Source organism: Oncorhynchus tshawytscha, unplaced genomic scaffold (assembly GCF_018296145.1).
Source record: "Oncorhynchus tshawytscha isolate Ot180627B unplaced genomic scaffold, Otsh_v2.0 Un_contig_7909_pilon_pilon, whole genome shotgun sequence".
Classification (NCBI taxonomy): Eukaryota; Metazoa; Chordata; class Actinopteri; order Salmoniformes; family Salmonidae; genus Oncorhynchus; species Oncorhynchus tshawytscha.
Window position 1 is genome coordinate 22,501 of NW_024609380.1, and position 17,500 is coordinate 40,000.

At 36.7% G+C, this 17,500-nt stretch overlaps 2 protein-coding genes across 2 annotated transcripts in view; one reads left to right on the forward strand and one right to left on the reverse strand.

The window, feature by feature from the left end:
- Positions 1–2,583, reverse strand: part of LOC121838630 (phospholipid phosphatase-related protein type 5-like) — a 16,396-nt gene extending 13,813 nt beyond the window's left edge. The window contains exon 1 of the mRNA XM_042315068.1: positions 2,563–2,583. Within this exon, the coding sequence (XP_042171002.1) occupies positions 2,563–2,583 (21 nt within the window). The remainder of the gene's footprint in view (positions 1–2,562) is intronic.
- Positions 2,584–2,663: 80 nt separating this feature from the next.
- The window catches only part of LOC121844689 (receptor-type tyrosine-protein phosphatase S-like), a gene marked incomplete at its 5' end in the record, with an annotated part of 62,749 nt that continues 47,912 nt past the window's right edge, over positions 2,664–17,500 (forward strand). Inside the window, 3 exon segments of the mRNA XM_042315067.1 lie at positions 2,664–2,849; positions 13,920–14,042; positions 14,404–14,558. Of these exon segments, the coding sequence (XP_042171001.1) occupies positions 2,664–2,849; positions 13,920–14,042; positions 14,404–14,558 (464 nt within the window).

Below are 17,500 nucleotides of genomic sequence, written 5' to 3' on the forward strand. Positions count from 1 at the left end.
CTCTGGTTTAAAGTAGTTCACTATATAGGGAATAGGGCTCTGGTTTAAAGTAGTTCACTATATAGGGAATAGGGCTCTGGTTTAAAGTAGTTCACTATATAGGGAATAGGGCTCTGGTTTAAAGTAGTTCACTATATAGGAACAGGGCTCTGGTCACTAGTAGTTCACTATATAGGGAATAGAAGGGTTGTTTGGTAGTTGTGTATTTGATACTGTTGTTATCAAGGAGGGGTGTTTGTTAGTTTATATAAACTGACCTCAAAAGATACATCAAGAGCTTTGTGACCTGCTTTCTGACTCACTAGAATCAGGTCAGGGGTGTGTGTGTGTGTGTGTGTGTGTGTGTGTGTGTGTGTGTGTGTGTGTGTGTGTGTGTGTGTGTGTGTGTGTGTGTGTGTGTGTGTGTGTGTGTGTGTGTGTGTGTGTGTGTGAGACACACAGTGATTTGGGGGATTATGGGCATAAGGCCCAGATGAACATGACTGATCCTAATGAAACAGACACAATCCCCTCTCATACAAGCTTGGTAACAGCTGAGATAGCTGACACAATCCCCTCCCATACAAACTGGTTATCAGCTGAGATAGCTGACACAATCCCCTCCCATACAAACTGGTTATCAGCTGAGATAGCTGACACAATCCCCTCCCATACAAACTGGTTATCAGCTGAGATAGTTGACTCAATCCCCTTCCATACAAACTGGTTATCAGCTGAGATAGAAACACAATCCCCTCTATACAAACTGGTTATCAGCTGAGATAGTTGACTCAAGCCCCTCCCATACAAACTGGTTATCAGCTGAGATAGTTGACTCAAGCCCCTCCCATACAAACTGGTTATCAGCTGAGATAGTTGACTCAATCCCCTCCCATACAAACTGGTTATCAGCTGAGATAGTTGACTCAAGCCCCTCCCATACAAACTGGTTATCAGCTGTGATAGTTAAATCTTCTTAGGGCTGAGATCCTGCTAACGGGATCGATATGACAACAGCCAGTGAAAGTGCAGGGCGCCAAATTCAAAACAACAGAAATCTCATAATTACAAAATTCCTCAAACATACATGTATCTTATACCGTTTTAAAGGTAATCTTGTTGTTAATCCCACCACAGTGTCCGATTTCAAATAGGCTTTACAGCGAAAGCACCACAAACAATTATGTTTGGTCACCACCAAGCCACAGAAAAACACAGCCATTTTTTCAGCCAAAGAGAGGAGTCACAAAAAAGCACAAATAGAGATAAAATGAATCACTAACCTTTGATGATCTTCATCAGATGACACTCATAGGACTTAATGTTACACAATACATGTATGTTTTGTTTGATAAAGTTCATATTTAAATAAAAAAATCTCAGTATACATTGGCGCGTTACGTTCACTAGTTCCAAAAACATCTGGTGATTTTGCAGAGAGCCACACCATTTTACAGAAATACTCATTATAAATGTCGATAAAAATACAATTGTTAGACATGGAATTATAGATATACCTCTCCTTAATTAATGCAACCGCTGTGTCAGATTTCAAAGCAAACCATGCAATAATCTGAGAACGGTGCTAGGATAATTTTTTTTAAATTATCCGCCATGTTGGAGTCAACAGAAATCAGAAATAACATTATAAATATTCCCTTACCTTTGATGATCTTCATCAGAATGCACTCCCAGGAATCCTAGTTCCACAATAAATGCTTGATTTGTCCGATAATGTCCATTATTTATGTCCAAGTAGCTACTTTTGTTAGGGCGTTTAGTACACAAATCCAAACGCTCGTGCAGGTCCAGCCGAACATCGGACGAAAACTTCAAAAAGTTATATTACAGGTCATAGAAACATTTCAAACTAAGTAATGAATCAATCTTTAGTATGTTTTTATCATAAATCTTCAATAACATTCCAACCGGAGAATCCCTTTGTGTATAGAGAAGCCATGGAACGCAGGTCGCTATCATGTGAAATGCGCGTGACCAGGACCTGGCTCTCTGCCAGACCACTGACTCAAAGAGCTCTCATCCGGCCCCACATCACAGTAGAAGCCTCATTCAAGTTTCTAAAGACGGTTGACATCTAGTGGAAGCCTTAGGAAGTGCAACATAACCAATATCCCACTGTGTATTCTATAGGGGCTGGGTTGAAAATCGACCAACCTCAGATTTCTCACTTCCTGTTTGGATTTCTTCTCAGGTTTTTGCCTGCCATATGAGTTCTGTAATACTCACAGACATCATTCAAACAGTTTTAGAAACTTGAGAGTTTTCTATCCAATACTAATAATAATATGCATATATTAGCAACTGGGACTGAGGAGCAGGCCGTTTACTCTGGGCACCTCTGGGCATCTTTCATCCAAGCGACTCAATACTGCCCCTGCTAGCCATACTACGTTTTTAACACAATCCCCTCCAATTCAAACTGGTTATCAGCTGAGATAGTTAACACACATCCACTAACCAACACATCGACTGTACATGCAGATTGATTGATTGATTGACACTTTGATAATCCCTACGGGATGGCTGATCTGATTTTCTGAAAGAATTAACAGTAAACGTTACACACAGAAGTCTGAAAACCATAAGGACATTACAAATGTATCTCTCCCTCCCTCCGCTTCTCTCTCTCTCTCCCTCCCTCCCCTCTCCCTCCCTCTCTCTCCCCTCCTCCAGGTATCCCAGGCAGTGACTACATCAATGCCAACTACATAGATGGTTACCGTCGCCAAAACGCCTACATCGCGACGCAGGGCTCTCTCCCCGAGACCTTCTGTGACTTCTGGAGACTGGTTTGGGAACAGCACACGGCCAACATCGTCATGATGACCAAGCTAGAGGAGAAGTCTCGGGTAAGGACTGAGATCCCTTGTTTAATACAGTGAAGAGGACAGTTACAAATCAATAGATTGATTGATAGAAATTACATTTTTTACATTTAAGTGATTTTTAGCAGACACTTTTATCCAGAGCTACTTATATGAGCAGTTAGTGTCAGATCATTGTAATGATTTGGGGGAAGGAGGACGGATCAGTTGATGGCCAATGGGGATGGAGGTAGAACTAGACTATGTCCTGTACAGCGTTGTACCCACTAATGTCAACATACAGTGTAGATAGAATGTCTTCTGGTGTGGACGGCCAATGGGGATGGAGGTAGAACTAGACTATGTCCTGTACAGCGTTGTACCCACTAATGTCAACATACAGTGTAGATAGAATGTCTTCTGGTATGGACGGCCAATGGGGATGGAGGTAGAATGTCTTCTGGTGTGGACGGCCAATGGGGATGGAGATAGAATGTCTTCTGGTGTGGATGGCCAATGGGGATGGAGATAGAATGTCTTCTGGTGTGGACAGCCAATGGGGATGGAGGTAGAATGTCTTCTGGTGTGGATGGCCAATGGGGATGGAGATAGAATGTCTTCTGGTGTGGATGGCCAATGGGGATGGAGATAGAATGTCTTCTGGTGTGGACGGCCAATGGGGATGGAGATAGAATGTCTTCTGGTGTGGATGGCCAATGGGGATGGAGATAGAATGTCTTCTGGTGTGGATGGCCAATGGGGATGGAGATAGAATGTCTTCTGGTGTGGACGGCCATTGGGGATGGAGATAGAATGTCTTCTGGTGTGGATGGCCAATGGGGATGGAGATAGAATTCTTCTGGTGTGGATGGCCAATGGGGATGGAGATAGAATGTCTTCTGGTGTGGACGGCCAATGGGGATGGAGATAGAATGTCTTCTGGTGTGGACGGCCAATGGGGATGGAGATAGAATGTCTTCTGGTGTGGATGGCCAATGGGGATGGAGATAGAATGTCTTCTGGTGTGGATGGCCAATGGGGATGGAGATAGAATGTCTTCTGGTGTGGACGGCCAATGGGGATGGAGATAGAATGTCTTCTGGTATGGACGGCCAATGGGGATGGAGGTAGAATGTCTTCTGGTGTGGACGGCCAATGGGGATGGAGATAGAATGTCTTCTGGTGTGGCCAATGGGGATGGAGATAGAATGTCTTCTGGTGTGGACGGCCAATGGGGATGGAGATAGAATGTCTTCTGGTGTGGACGGCCAATGGGGATGGAGATAGAATGTCTTCTGGTGTGGATGAATGGGGATGGAGATAGAATGTCTTCTGGTGTGGATGGCCAATGGGGATGGAGATAGAATGTCTTCTGGTGTGGACGGCCATTGGGGATGGAGATACAATGTCTTCTGGTGTGGATGGCCAATGGGGATGGAGATAGAATGTCTTCTGGTGTGGATGGCCAATGGGGATGGAGATAGAATGTCTTCTGGTGTGGATGGCCAATGGGGATGGAGATAGAATGTCTTCTGGTGTGGATGGCCAATGGGGATGGAGATAGAAGCCAATGGGGATGGAGATAGAATGTCTTCTGGTATGGACGGCCAATGGGGATGGAGATAGAATGTCTTCTGGTGTGGACGGCCAATGGGGATGGAGATAGAATGTCTTCTGGTGTGGACGGCCAATGAGGATGGAGATAGAATGTCTTCTGGTGTGGACGGCCAATGGGGATGGAGATACAATGTCTTCTGGTGTGGACGGCCAATGGGGAACAGGGAACATAACTGCCTAATCATTTTGTAGACTGTAAAAATGACCACAACAAGTCCAAACAGATACAGTATAATAGTAAGGCTTTAAACTGAATCATTTCAAATGTTGTTTACATTTTTAAAACCGATACGATGACATACATCTCTTTATTATGCGTTTGAATACTTTTTAGAACAGATTTCCAAAATTAAAATCAGTTGGAGCTGATTTGCTGGTGGTGGGGGGTTTACAGTTTTTTTTGCCAAGAATAAATAAATAAATATCTATATTGTTTTTTTGGGGGGCTTAGAAAACTTGGGGTGGCCAAATAACATGCAAGGGGCCAGTTGGTGAACCTTGTTGTATATTATGTGTGTATACAGCAGTATGACTGTCCTATTAGGACTTCAAATAATCATGTATTTTCTCCCTCTAACGTGTTTCTAACATGGTGCTGTCACCTTATACTGTAGTACTGTCTTGTACTATGTAGTACCATGACTCGTAGTACTAACATGTACTATGTGTGTTTCTAACATGGTGCTGTCACCTTTAGTCTTCCGTCTCTCTTCTTACCCCATGTAGAAACTAGGTACAACTTTCTCTTTCCACCATGCTTCTACTGATACTATGCTTATACTGTAGTACTGTCTTGTACTATGTAGTACCATGACTAGTAGAACTAACATGTACTATGTGTGTTTCTAACATGGTGTTGTCACCTTTAGTCTTCCGTCTCTCTTCTTACCCCATGTAGAAACTAGGTACAACTTTCTCTTTCCACCATGCTTCTACTGATACTATGCTTATACTGTAGTACTGTCTTGTACTATGTAGTACCATGACTAGTAGAACTAACATGTACTATGTGTGTTTCTAACATGGTGTTGTCACCTTTAGTCTTCCGTCTCTCTTCTTACCCCATGTAGAAACTAGGTACAACTTTCTCTTTCCACCATGCTTCTACTGATACTATGCTTATACTGTAGTACTGTCTTGTACTATGTAGTACCATGACTAGTAGAACTAACATGTACTATGTCGTACCATGACTAGTAGAACTAACATGTACTATGTAGTACCATGACTAGTAGTACTAACATGTACTATGTAGTACCATGACTAGTAGAACGAACATGTACTATGTAGTACCATGGCTAGTAGAACTAACATGTACTATGTAGTACCATGGCTAGATAATACATGTATATGTAGTACCATGGTAGTTTATGTACTATGTAGTACCATGACTAGTAGTACTACTACTATGTAGTTTCATGACTAGTAGAATTATCATGTAGTGCCCAGACTATATATCCATGTTAATATATGGCTATGAGTACCATGATAATACTAATAGTTGAGGTAGTTTAGTAGAAACCTCTTCTAGGCTACTACTAATACTATGCTTATACTGTGGTATCACCATAGTATTACCATGACTAGTAGTATTGCCATGTAGTACCCAGAGTATGTATTCATGTAAATATATAGATAAATACATCTATATTTATAAATATATGGTCATATATGGATCAATATATGGCTATACAGTGGGGCAAAAAAGTATTTTGTCAGCCACCAATTGTGCAAGTTCTCCCACCTAAAAAGATGAGAGAGGCCTGTAATTTTCATCATAGGTACACTGTCTGTGAGAGCCAGAAATCTTGCTTGTTTGTAGGTGACCAAATACTTATTTTCCACCATAATTTGCAAATAAATTCATTAAAAATCCTACAATGTGATTTTCTGGATTTTCTTTTCTCATTTTGTCTGTCATAGTTGAAGTGTTCCGATGATGGAAATTACAGGCCTCTCATCTTTTAAGTGGGAGAACTTGCACAATTGGTGGCTGACTAAATACTTTTTTGCCCTACCGTATATATAGTTAAATATGGATAAATATGTGGTTGTATATGGATAAATATATGGATCAATATATGGTTATATAGTTATATATGGATAAATATATGGTTATATATGTATAAATATATGGATCAATATATGGTTATATAGTTATATATGGATAAATATATGGTTATATATGGATAAATATATGGATATATATGGATAAATATATGGTTATATATGGATAAATATATGGTTATATATGGATAAATATATGGTTATATATGGATAAATATATGGTTACATATGGATAAATATATGGTTATATATGGATAAATATATGGTTACATATGGATAAATATATGGTTATATATGGATAAATATATGGTTATATATGGATAAATATATGGTTACATATGGATAAATATATGGTTATATAGTTATATATGGATAAATATATGGTTATATATGGATAAATATATATATATTTGGATAAATATATGGTTATATATGGATAAATATATGGTTACATATGGATAATTATATGGTTATATAGTTATAAATTGATAAATATATGGATAATATATGGTTGTATATATGGATAAATATATGGTTGTATATGGATAAATATATGGTTATATATTGATAAATATATGGTTATATATGGATAAATATATGGTTATATAGTTATAAATGGATAAATATATGGTTATATATATATGGATAAATATATGGTTATATATATGGATAATATATGGTTGTATATATGGATAAATATATGGTTGTATATATGGATAAATATATGGTTGTATATGGATAAATATATGGTTATATATTGATAATATATGCTTATATATGGATAAATATATGGTTATATATGGATAAATATATTGTTATATATGGATAAATAAATGGTTATATATATGGATAAATATATGGTTATATATATGGATAAATATATGGTTATAAATGGATAAATATATGGATAAATATATAGTTATATATGGATAAATATATGGTTCTATATTGATACATATATGGTTATATATGGATAAATATATGGTTATATATGGATAAATATATGGTTATATATGGATAAATATATGGTTATCAATGGATAATTATATGGTTATATAGTTATACATTGATAAATATATGGATAAATATATGGTTGTATATATGGATAAATATATGGTTGTATATGGATAAATATATGGTTATATATGGATAAATATATGGTTATATATGGATAAATATATGGTTATATGGATAAATATATGGTTATACATGGATAAATATATGGTTATATATATATGGATAAATATATGGTTATATATGGATAAATATATGGTTATATATATGGATAATAATATGGATACATATGGATAATTATATGGTTATTATATAGTTATAAATGGATAAATATATGGTTATAAATGGATAAATAAATGGATATATATGGATAAATATATAGTTATATATGGATAAATATATGGTTATATATATGGATAACTATATGGTTGTATATATGGATAAATATATGGTTGTATATATGGATAAATATATGGTTGTATATGGATAAATATATGGTTATATATTGATATATATATGGTTATATATGGATAAATATATGGTTATATATGGATAAATATATGGTTATATATGGATAAATAAATGGTTATATATATGGATAAATATATGGTTATATATATGGATAAATATATGGTTATAAATGGATAAATATATGGATATATATGGATAAATATATAGTTATATATGGATAAATATATGGTTATATATGTATAAATATATGGTTATCAATGGATAATTATATGGTTATATAGTTATAAATTGATAAATATATGGATAAATATATGGTTGTATATATGGATAAATATATGGTTGTATATGGATAAATATATGGTTATATATTGATAAATATATGGTTATATATGGATAAATATATGGTTATATAGTTATAAATAGATAAATATATGGTTATATATGGATAAATAAATGGTTATATAGTTATAAATGGATAAATATATGGTTATGTATGGATAAATATATGGTTATATATATGGATAAATATATGGTTATATATACGGATAAATATATGGTTGTATATATGGATAAATATATGGTTGTATATGGATAAATATATGGTTATATATTGATAAATATATGGTTATATAAGGATAAATATATGGTTATATAGTTATAAATTGATAAATATATGGATAAATATATGGTTATCAATGGATAAATATGTGGTTATATATGGATAAATATATGGTTGTATATGGATAAATATATGGTTATATATGGATAAATATATGGTTACATATGGATAAATATATGGTTATATATGGATAAATATATGGTTATATATGGATAAATATATGGTTATATATATGGATAAATATATGGTTATATATGGATAAATATATGGTTATATATGGATAAATATATGGTTATATATATGGATAAATATATGGTTATATATGGATAAATATATGGTTACATATGGATAATTATATGGTTATATAGTTATAAATGGATAAATATATGGTTATAAATGGATAATTATATGGTTATAATAGTTATAAATTGATAAATATATGGATAAATATATGGTTGTATATATGGATAAATATATGGTTGTATATGGATAAATATATGGTTCTATATTGATACATATATGGTTATATATGGATAAATATATGGTTATATATGGATAAATATATGGTTATATATGTATAAATATATGGTTATCAATGGATAATTATATGGTTATATAGTTATAAATTGATAAATATATGGATAAATATATGGTTGTATATATGGATAAATATATGGTTGTATATGGATAAATATATGGTTATATATGGATAAATATATGGTTATATATGGATAAATATATGGTTACATATGGATAAATATATGGTTATATATGGATAAATATATGGTTATATATGGATAAATATATGGTTATATATATATGGATAAATATATGGTTATATATGGATAAATATATGGTTATATATATGGATAATAATATGGATACATATGGATAATTATATGGTTATATAGTTATAAATGGATAAATATATGGTTATAAATGGATAAATATATGGATATATATGGATAAATATATAGTTATATATGGATAAATATATGGTTATATATGTATAAATATATGGTTATCAATGGATAATTATATGGTTATATAGTTATAAATTGATAAATATATGGATAAATATATGGTTATATATATGGATAAATATATGGTTGTATATGGATAAATATATGGTTATATATTGATACATATATGGTTATATATGGATAAATATATGGTTATATAGTTATAAATGGATAAATATATGGTTATATATGGATAAATATATGGTTATATATGGATAAATATATGGTTATATATGGATAAATATATGGTTATATAGTTATAAATTGATAAATATATGGATAAATATATGGTTATATATGGATAAATATATGGTTATATATGGATAAATATATGGTTATATATGGATAAATATATGGTTATATATGGATAAATATATGGATATATATGGATAAATATATGGTTGTATATGGATAGATATATGGTTGTATATATGTATAAATATATGGTTATCAATGGATAAATATGTGGTTATATATGGATAAATATATGGTTGTATATGGATAAATATATGGTTATATATGGATAAATATATGGTTATATAGTTATAAATTGATAAATATATGGTTATGTATGGATAAATATATGGATATGTATGACTAAATATATGGCTCTGGTAGTACCATGCTAATACTAACAATAATACTAATATTGTAGTATTACCATGTACTATATAGTACCATTTTAATAGCAGTACTAATACTGTGGTAGTAATGTACTGTAGTGCTGTGTGGTAGCTGCTGCTGTGACTCTTTTTCAACCCTCTCTCTCTCTCTTTCTCTCTCTCTCTCTCTCCCTCTCTCTTTCTGTGTCTGTTTCAGATGCCCTCTTATTTCTTCTCCAAGGCAAGACATCCCTCCCCCTATCCCTCTCTCCTTCCCTCCCTCCTTTACCCTCCCCCTATCCCTCTCCCTTTACTCTCTTACTTCATTTCTGCAACCTCTGCTCACATGGTTTTCTGATCACACAATATATTATTTTCTGTCTGGTTTTTAAAACACGCTGAGAATGACTGAAATGCTCCTCTAAAAAAAAAACACTTTTGGAGACTCAACAAAATGCACGTTGTCCGTTAGTTCACGTTGTCCGTTAGTTCACGTTGTCCGTTAGTTCACGTTGCATGTTGTTGTGTGTTGTGTTCTTTGGATCTCGTTCAAGGTCGGGGTGGACTTCCATTTCAGTTCAGTCCGTTTCCTCTTCAAGTAGATTTAGTACCATTCATTATCAATTAGATTTGTTATTTCTTCTCAAGTCTCCATCTGGGATTTCAGGTCCTGTCCAGAATTGGATGAAAAGAAATTAAACTGACCCAAAACGTTTGTTCTCTGTTTAATCTAGACTGTAGCCACTAGTCATCCATGTTAGGTTAGGTAGCTACTGTTTATTACATAGCTAATAGTACATTAAGGAGCTGCAGTAGGATTAGACTGTTAGACTATTAGACTGTTAGACTATTAGACTGTTAGACTGTCAGACTATTAGACTATTAGACTGTTAGACTATTAGACTATTAGACTATTAGACTATTAGACTGTTAGACTATTAGACTGTTAGACTGTTAGACTGTTAGACTATGAGACTATTAGACTGTTAGACTATTAGACTGTTAGACTGTTAGACTGTTAGACTATGAGACTATTAGACTATGAGACTATTAGACTGTTAGACTATGAGACTATTAGACTATTAGACTATTAGACTGTTAGACTATTAGACTGTTAGACTGTTAGACTGTTAGACTATGAGACTATTAGACTGTTAGACTATTAGACTATTAGACTGTTAGACTATTAGACTGTTAGACTATTAGACTATTAGACTGTTAGACTATTAGACTATTAGACTATTAGACTATTAGACTGTTAGACTGTTAGACTGTTAGACTGTTAGACTATTAGACTATTAGACTATTAGACTGTTAGACTATTAGACTATTAGACTGGTAGACTGTTAGACTGTTAGACTATTAGACTGTTAGACTGTTAGACTGTTAGACTATTAGACTATTAGACTACTAGACTGTTAGACTGTTAGACTATTAGACTATTAGACTGTTAGACTATTAGACTGTTAGACTGTTAGACTGTTAGACTATTAGACTGTTAGACTGTTAGACTATTAGACTATTAGACTGTTAGACTATTAGACTATTAGACTATTAGACTGTTAGACTACTAGACTGTTAGACTGTTAGACTATTAGACTATTAGACTATTAGACTGTTAGACTATTAGACTGGTAGACTGTTAGACTATTAGACTATTAGACTATTAGACTACTAGACTATTAGACTATTAGACTACTAGACTATTAGACTATTAGACTATTAGACTGTTAGACTATTAGACTGGTAGACTGTTAGACTATTAGACTACTGTTAGACTATTAGACTATTAGACTACTAGACTATTAGACTATTAGACTGTTAGACTATTAGACTGTTAGACTGTTAGACTATTAGACTGTTAGACTATTAGACTATTAGACTATTAGACTATTAGACTGTTAGACTATTAGACTATTAGACTGTTAGACTGTTAGACTATTAGACTATTAGACTGTTAGACTATTAGACTATTAGGCTATTAGACTATTAGACTGTTAGACTATTAGACTATTAGACTGTTAGACTGTTAGACTGTTAGACTATTAGACTATTAGACTGTTAGACTGTACCATAGAGCTTCAGTACATCAGCCTTAGACTACATATACAGCACATTAGGGAGCTACAATATGCTATGTTTAGGCCAGTCATTCCCTGGTGAGTAACCCAGCTTCTCAGTAGAAATGCTATGCTATGTACCTGTAATAGACCTGTGTCCTGGTGTCCAGGGGGTGTACTGGTACATCAAGCTGTCTCCCTACAGAAACAGGAGATAGACTAGTGTCCTGTCCAGGGGGTGTCCTGTACATCAAGCTGTCTCACTACAGAAACAGGAGATAGACTAGTGTCCTGTCCAGGGGGTGTCCTGGTACATCAAGCTGTCTCACTACAGAAACAGGAGATAGACTAGTGTCCTGTCCAGGGGTGTCCTGGTACATCAAGCTGTCTCAAAACAGAAACAGGAGATAGACTAGTGTCCTGTCCAGGGGTGTCCTGTACATCAAGCTGTCTCACTACAGAAACAGGAGATAGACTAGTGTCCTGTCCAGGGGGTGTCCTGTACATCAAGCTGTCTCACTACAGAAACAGGAGATAGACTAGTGTCCTGTCCAGGGGGTGTCCTGTCTCTCCCTACAGAAGCAGGAGATAGACTAGTGTCCTGTCCAGGGGGTGTCCTGTCTCTCCCTACAGAAGCAGGAGATAGACTAGTGTCCTGTCCAGGGGGTGTCCTGTATGTCAAGCTGACTCACTATGTGAAGCTGTCTCAGCCCTGTGGAAAGCAGTACAGTATAATGAGGTATTATAATCCCAGCGTTTCAGGGAAAGAGAACAGTTAATTACAGAGTAGCAATGGCCAGAAACACCAGAATCCAGTCTGGATGAGTGGAATGCAGAGCAGGCCTCCCCACTGGCTTTGATGTGAAACTGGATGGATCAGCTCATCCTCATCGTTTGGTTTGGCCTGACTCTGCCATGGGCTCTCCGGGGAATTTCTGTAATTTTGTTCCCTTAGCTCCCTGTGGTTTCTGAGGCTGGAAAAGAACTACAAATCTGTCTGCTTGTTATGTGGAATTTGATGTGGTGCAGTGCTAAAGCATGCTGGGGTTTGGTGTTTGCATATTTGTAGAGGTTAGCACAACATCCTGTGGCCACTTATAGCTAGTTCAGTATCTGATAGATAACTTAGAATAACACCTGTCTGTCTCTCACACACTGTACCTACACACACACACTCTCTCTCTCTCTCTCTCTGTCTCTGTCTCTCTCTCTCTCATTTTCACTCTCTCTCTCTTATCTCATTACCTCTCTCTCTCTTCTCTCATGATCTCTCCCTCTCTTCTCTCTCCATCTCTCTCTCTCTCTCCGTCTCTCTCTCTCTCATTTTCTCTCTCTCTCTCTTATCTCATTGCCTCTCTCTCTCTTCTCTCATGATCTCTCCCTCTCTTCTCTCATTATCTCTCTCTCTCTCATTATCTCTCTCTCTTCTATCTCTTCTCTCATTATCTCTGTCTCTCTCTCTCTCTCTCTCTCTCTCTCTCACATTCTCTCTCTCGCTCTCTCATATTCTCCGTAAAAAAACACACACATTCTCATTCACATTCGGTCTCTCTTTCATTATCTGTTTCTCTCTCTCTCTCTCTTTTGTTCTCAGTTGTTTTACCCCCTCCGCCCCCTCTGACGTTGTCTCTCTGTCTCTGCAGGTAAAATGTGATCAGTACTGGCCTACCAGAGGAACAGAGACATATGGGCTGATACAGGTTACTCTGCTGGACACTGTAGAGCTGGCTACATACTCTGTTAGGACCTTTGCTCTCTACAAAGGTGTGTGGGGGGGGTTGTGTGTGTGTGTGTGTGTGTGTGTGTGTGTGTGTGTGTGTGTGTGTGTGTGTGTGTGTGTGTGTGTGTGTGTGTGTGTGTGAGAAAGAGAGAGACAGACGGATGTTTTATGTGTGTACTTTTTGTGTAACCTCCTCTCCCCTCCTCTCCCCTCCTCTCCTCTCCCCTCCCCTCCTCTCCCCTCCCCTCCTCTCCTCTCCTCTCCTCTCCTCTCCTCTCCTCTCCCCTCCTCTCCTCTCCTCTCCTCTCCTCTCCTCTCTCCCCTCTCCTCCCCTCCCCTCCTCTCGTCTCCTCCCCACCTCTCCTCTCCTCCCCACCTCTCCTCTCCCCTCCTCTCCCCTCCTCCAGAGTGGCTCCAATGAGAAGCGTGAGATTCGTCAGTTCCAGTTTACAGCCTGGCCGGACCACGGGGTCCCCGAACACCCCACCCCCTTCCTGGCCTTCCTACGACGGGTCAAGGCCTGCAACCCTCCAGACGCAGGACCCATGGTCGTACACTGCAGGTACCTTCTTTCTTCTGCTTTTCTTCATTACAGCTTCTATTACTTGAAGTTTCCTGTGGACGAGGAAGATTTTTCGGGAATCTTCAAGCACGTCTGGGTATGGTTTCTTCCCATTGATCTGTTACAGTCTGTTTGACCTTGGTTCACCTATAGGTCAACACTGGAGGCTTAGTCAGAAATATGGATCAGTTGAAGACGATTCTGTTTTGTACAGTGATTCATTGGTATATTGGAAGGTGCCGGAAACAGAGAGTAGAGTGGCTCTGATTTACCTGGAACGCCGAGCAGAAAAACCCCTTTATAATAAAGCACAGCATTAACATGGCTCTGGTATAGTGATGTAGAACAGTAGAGTACATGACTCTGGTATAGTGATGTAGAACAGTAGAGTACATGACTCTGGTATAGTGATGTAGAACAGTAGAGTACATGACTCTGGTATAGTGATGTAGAACAGTAGAGTACATGACTCTGGTATAGTGATGTAGAACAGTAGAGTACATGACTCTGGTATAGTGATGTAGAACAGTAGAGTACATGACTCTGGTATAGTGATGTAGAACAGTAGAGTACATGACTCTGGTATAGTGATGTAGAACAGTAGAGTACATGACTCTGGTATAGTGATGTAGAACAGTAGAGTACATGACTCTGGTATAGTGATGTAGAACAGTAGAGTACATGACTCTGGTATAGTGATGTAGAACAGTAGAGTACATGACTCTGGTACAGTGATGTAGAGTACATGACTCTGGTATAGTGATGTAGAACAGTAGAGTACATGACTCTGGTACAGTGATGTAGAACAGTAGAGTACATGACTCTGGTATAGTGATGTAGAACAGTAGAGTACATGACTCTGGTACAGTGATGTAGAACAGTAGAGTACATGACTCTGGTATAGTGATGTAGAACAGTAGAGGACATGACTCTGGTATAGTGATGTAGAACAGTAGAGTACATGACTCTGGTATAGTGATGTAGAACAGTAGAGTACATGACTCTGGTATAGTGATGTAGAGCAGTAGAGTACATGACTCTGGTATAGTGATGTAGAACAGTAGAGTACATGACTCTGGTATAGTGATGTAGAACAGTAGAGTACATGACTCTGGTATAGTGATGTAGAACAGTAGAGTACATGACTCTGGTACAGTGATGTAGAGTACATGACTCTGGTATAGTGATGTAGAGCAGTAGAGTACATGACTCTGGTACAGTGATGTAGAACAGTAGAGTACATGACTCTGGTATAGTGATGTAGAACAGTAGAGTACATGGCTCTGGTATAGTGATGTAGAACAGTAGAGTACATGACTCTGGTATAGTGAAGTAGAGTACATGACTCTGGTATAGTGATGTAGAACAGTAGAGTACATGACTCTGGTATAGTGATGTAGAACAGTAGAGTACATGACTCTGGTACAGTGATGTAGAACAGTAGAGTACATGACTCTGGTATAGTGATGTAGAACAGTAGAGGACATGACTCTGGTATAGTGATGTAGAACAGTAGAGTACATGACTCTGGTATAGTGATGTAGAACAGTAGAGTACATGACTCTGGTATAGTGATGTAGAACAGTAGAGTACATGACTCTGGTATAGTGATGTAGAACAGTAGAGGACATGACTCTGGTATAGTGATGTAGAACAGTAGAGTACATGGCTCTGGTACAGTGATGTAGAGTACATGACTCTGGTATAGTGATGTAGAACAGTAGAGTACATGACTCTGGTACAGTGATGTAGAGTACATGACTCTGGTATAGTGATGTAGAACAGTAGAGTACATGGCTCTGGTACAGTGATGTAGAGTACATGACTCTGGTATAGTGATGTAGAACAGTAGAGTACATGACTCTGGTATAGTGATGCAGAACAGTAGAGTACATGGCTCTGGTATAGTGATGTAGAACAGTAGAGTACATGGCTCTGGTATAGTGATGTAGAACAGTAGAGTACATGACTCTGGTACAGTGATGTAGAGTACATGACTCTGGTATAGTGATGTAGAGCAGTAGAGTACATGACTCTGGTACAGTGATGTAGAGTACATGACTCTGGTATAGTGATGTAGAGTACATGACTCTGGTATAGTAATGTAGAACAGTAGAGTACATGACTCTGGTATAGTGATGTAGAACAGTAGAGTACATGACTCTGGTATAGTGATGTAGAACAGTAGAGTACATGACTCTGGTATAGTGATGTAGAACAGTAGAGTACATGACTCTGGTATAGTAATGTAGAACAGTAGAGTACATGACTCTGGTATAGTGATGTAGAACAGTAGAGTACATGACTCTGGTATAGTGATGTAGAGTACATGACTCTGGTATAGTGATGTAGAACAGTAGAGTACATGACTCTGGTATAGTGATGTAGAACAGTAGAGTACATGACTCTGGTATAGTGATGTAGAACAGTAGAGTACATGACTCTGGTATAGTGATGTAGAACAGTAGAGTACATGACTCTGGTACAGTGATGTAGAACAGTAGAGTACATGACTCTGGTATAGTGATGTAGAACAGTAGAGTACATGACTCTGGTATAGTGATGTAGAACAGTAGAGTACATGACTCTGGTATAGTGATGTAGAACAGTAGAGTACATGACTCTGGTATAGTGATGTAGAACAGTAGAGTACATGACTCTGGTACAGTGATGTAGAGTACATGACTCTGGTTACATGACTCTGGTATAGTGATGTAGAACAGTAGAGTACATGACTCTGGTATAGTGATGTAGAACAGTAGAGTACATGACTCTGGTATAGTGATGTAGAGTACATGACTCTGGTATAGTGATGTAGAACAGTAGAGTACATGACTCTGGTATAGTGATGTAGAGTACATGACTCTGGTATAGTGATGTAGAGCAGTAGAGTACATGACTCTGGTATAGTGATGTAGAGTACATGACTCTGGTATAGTGAT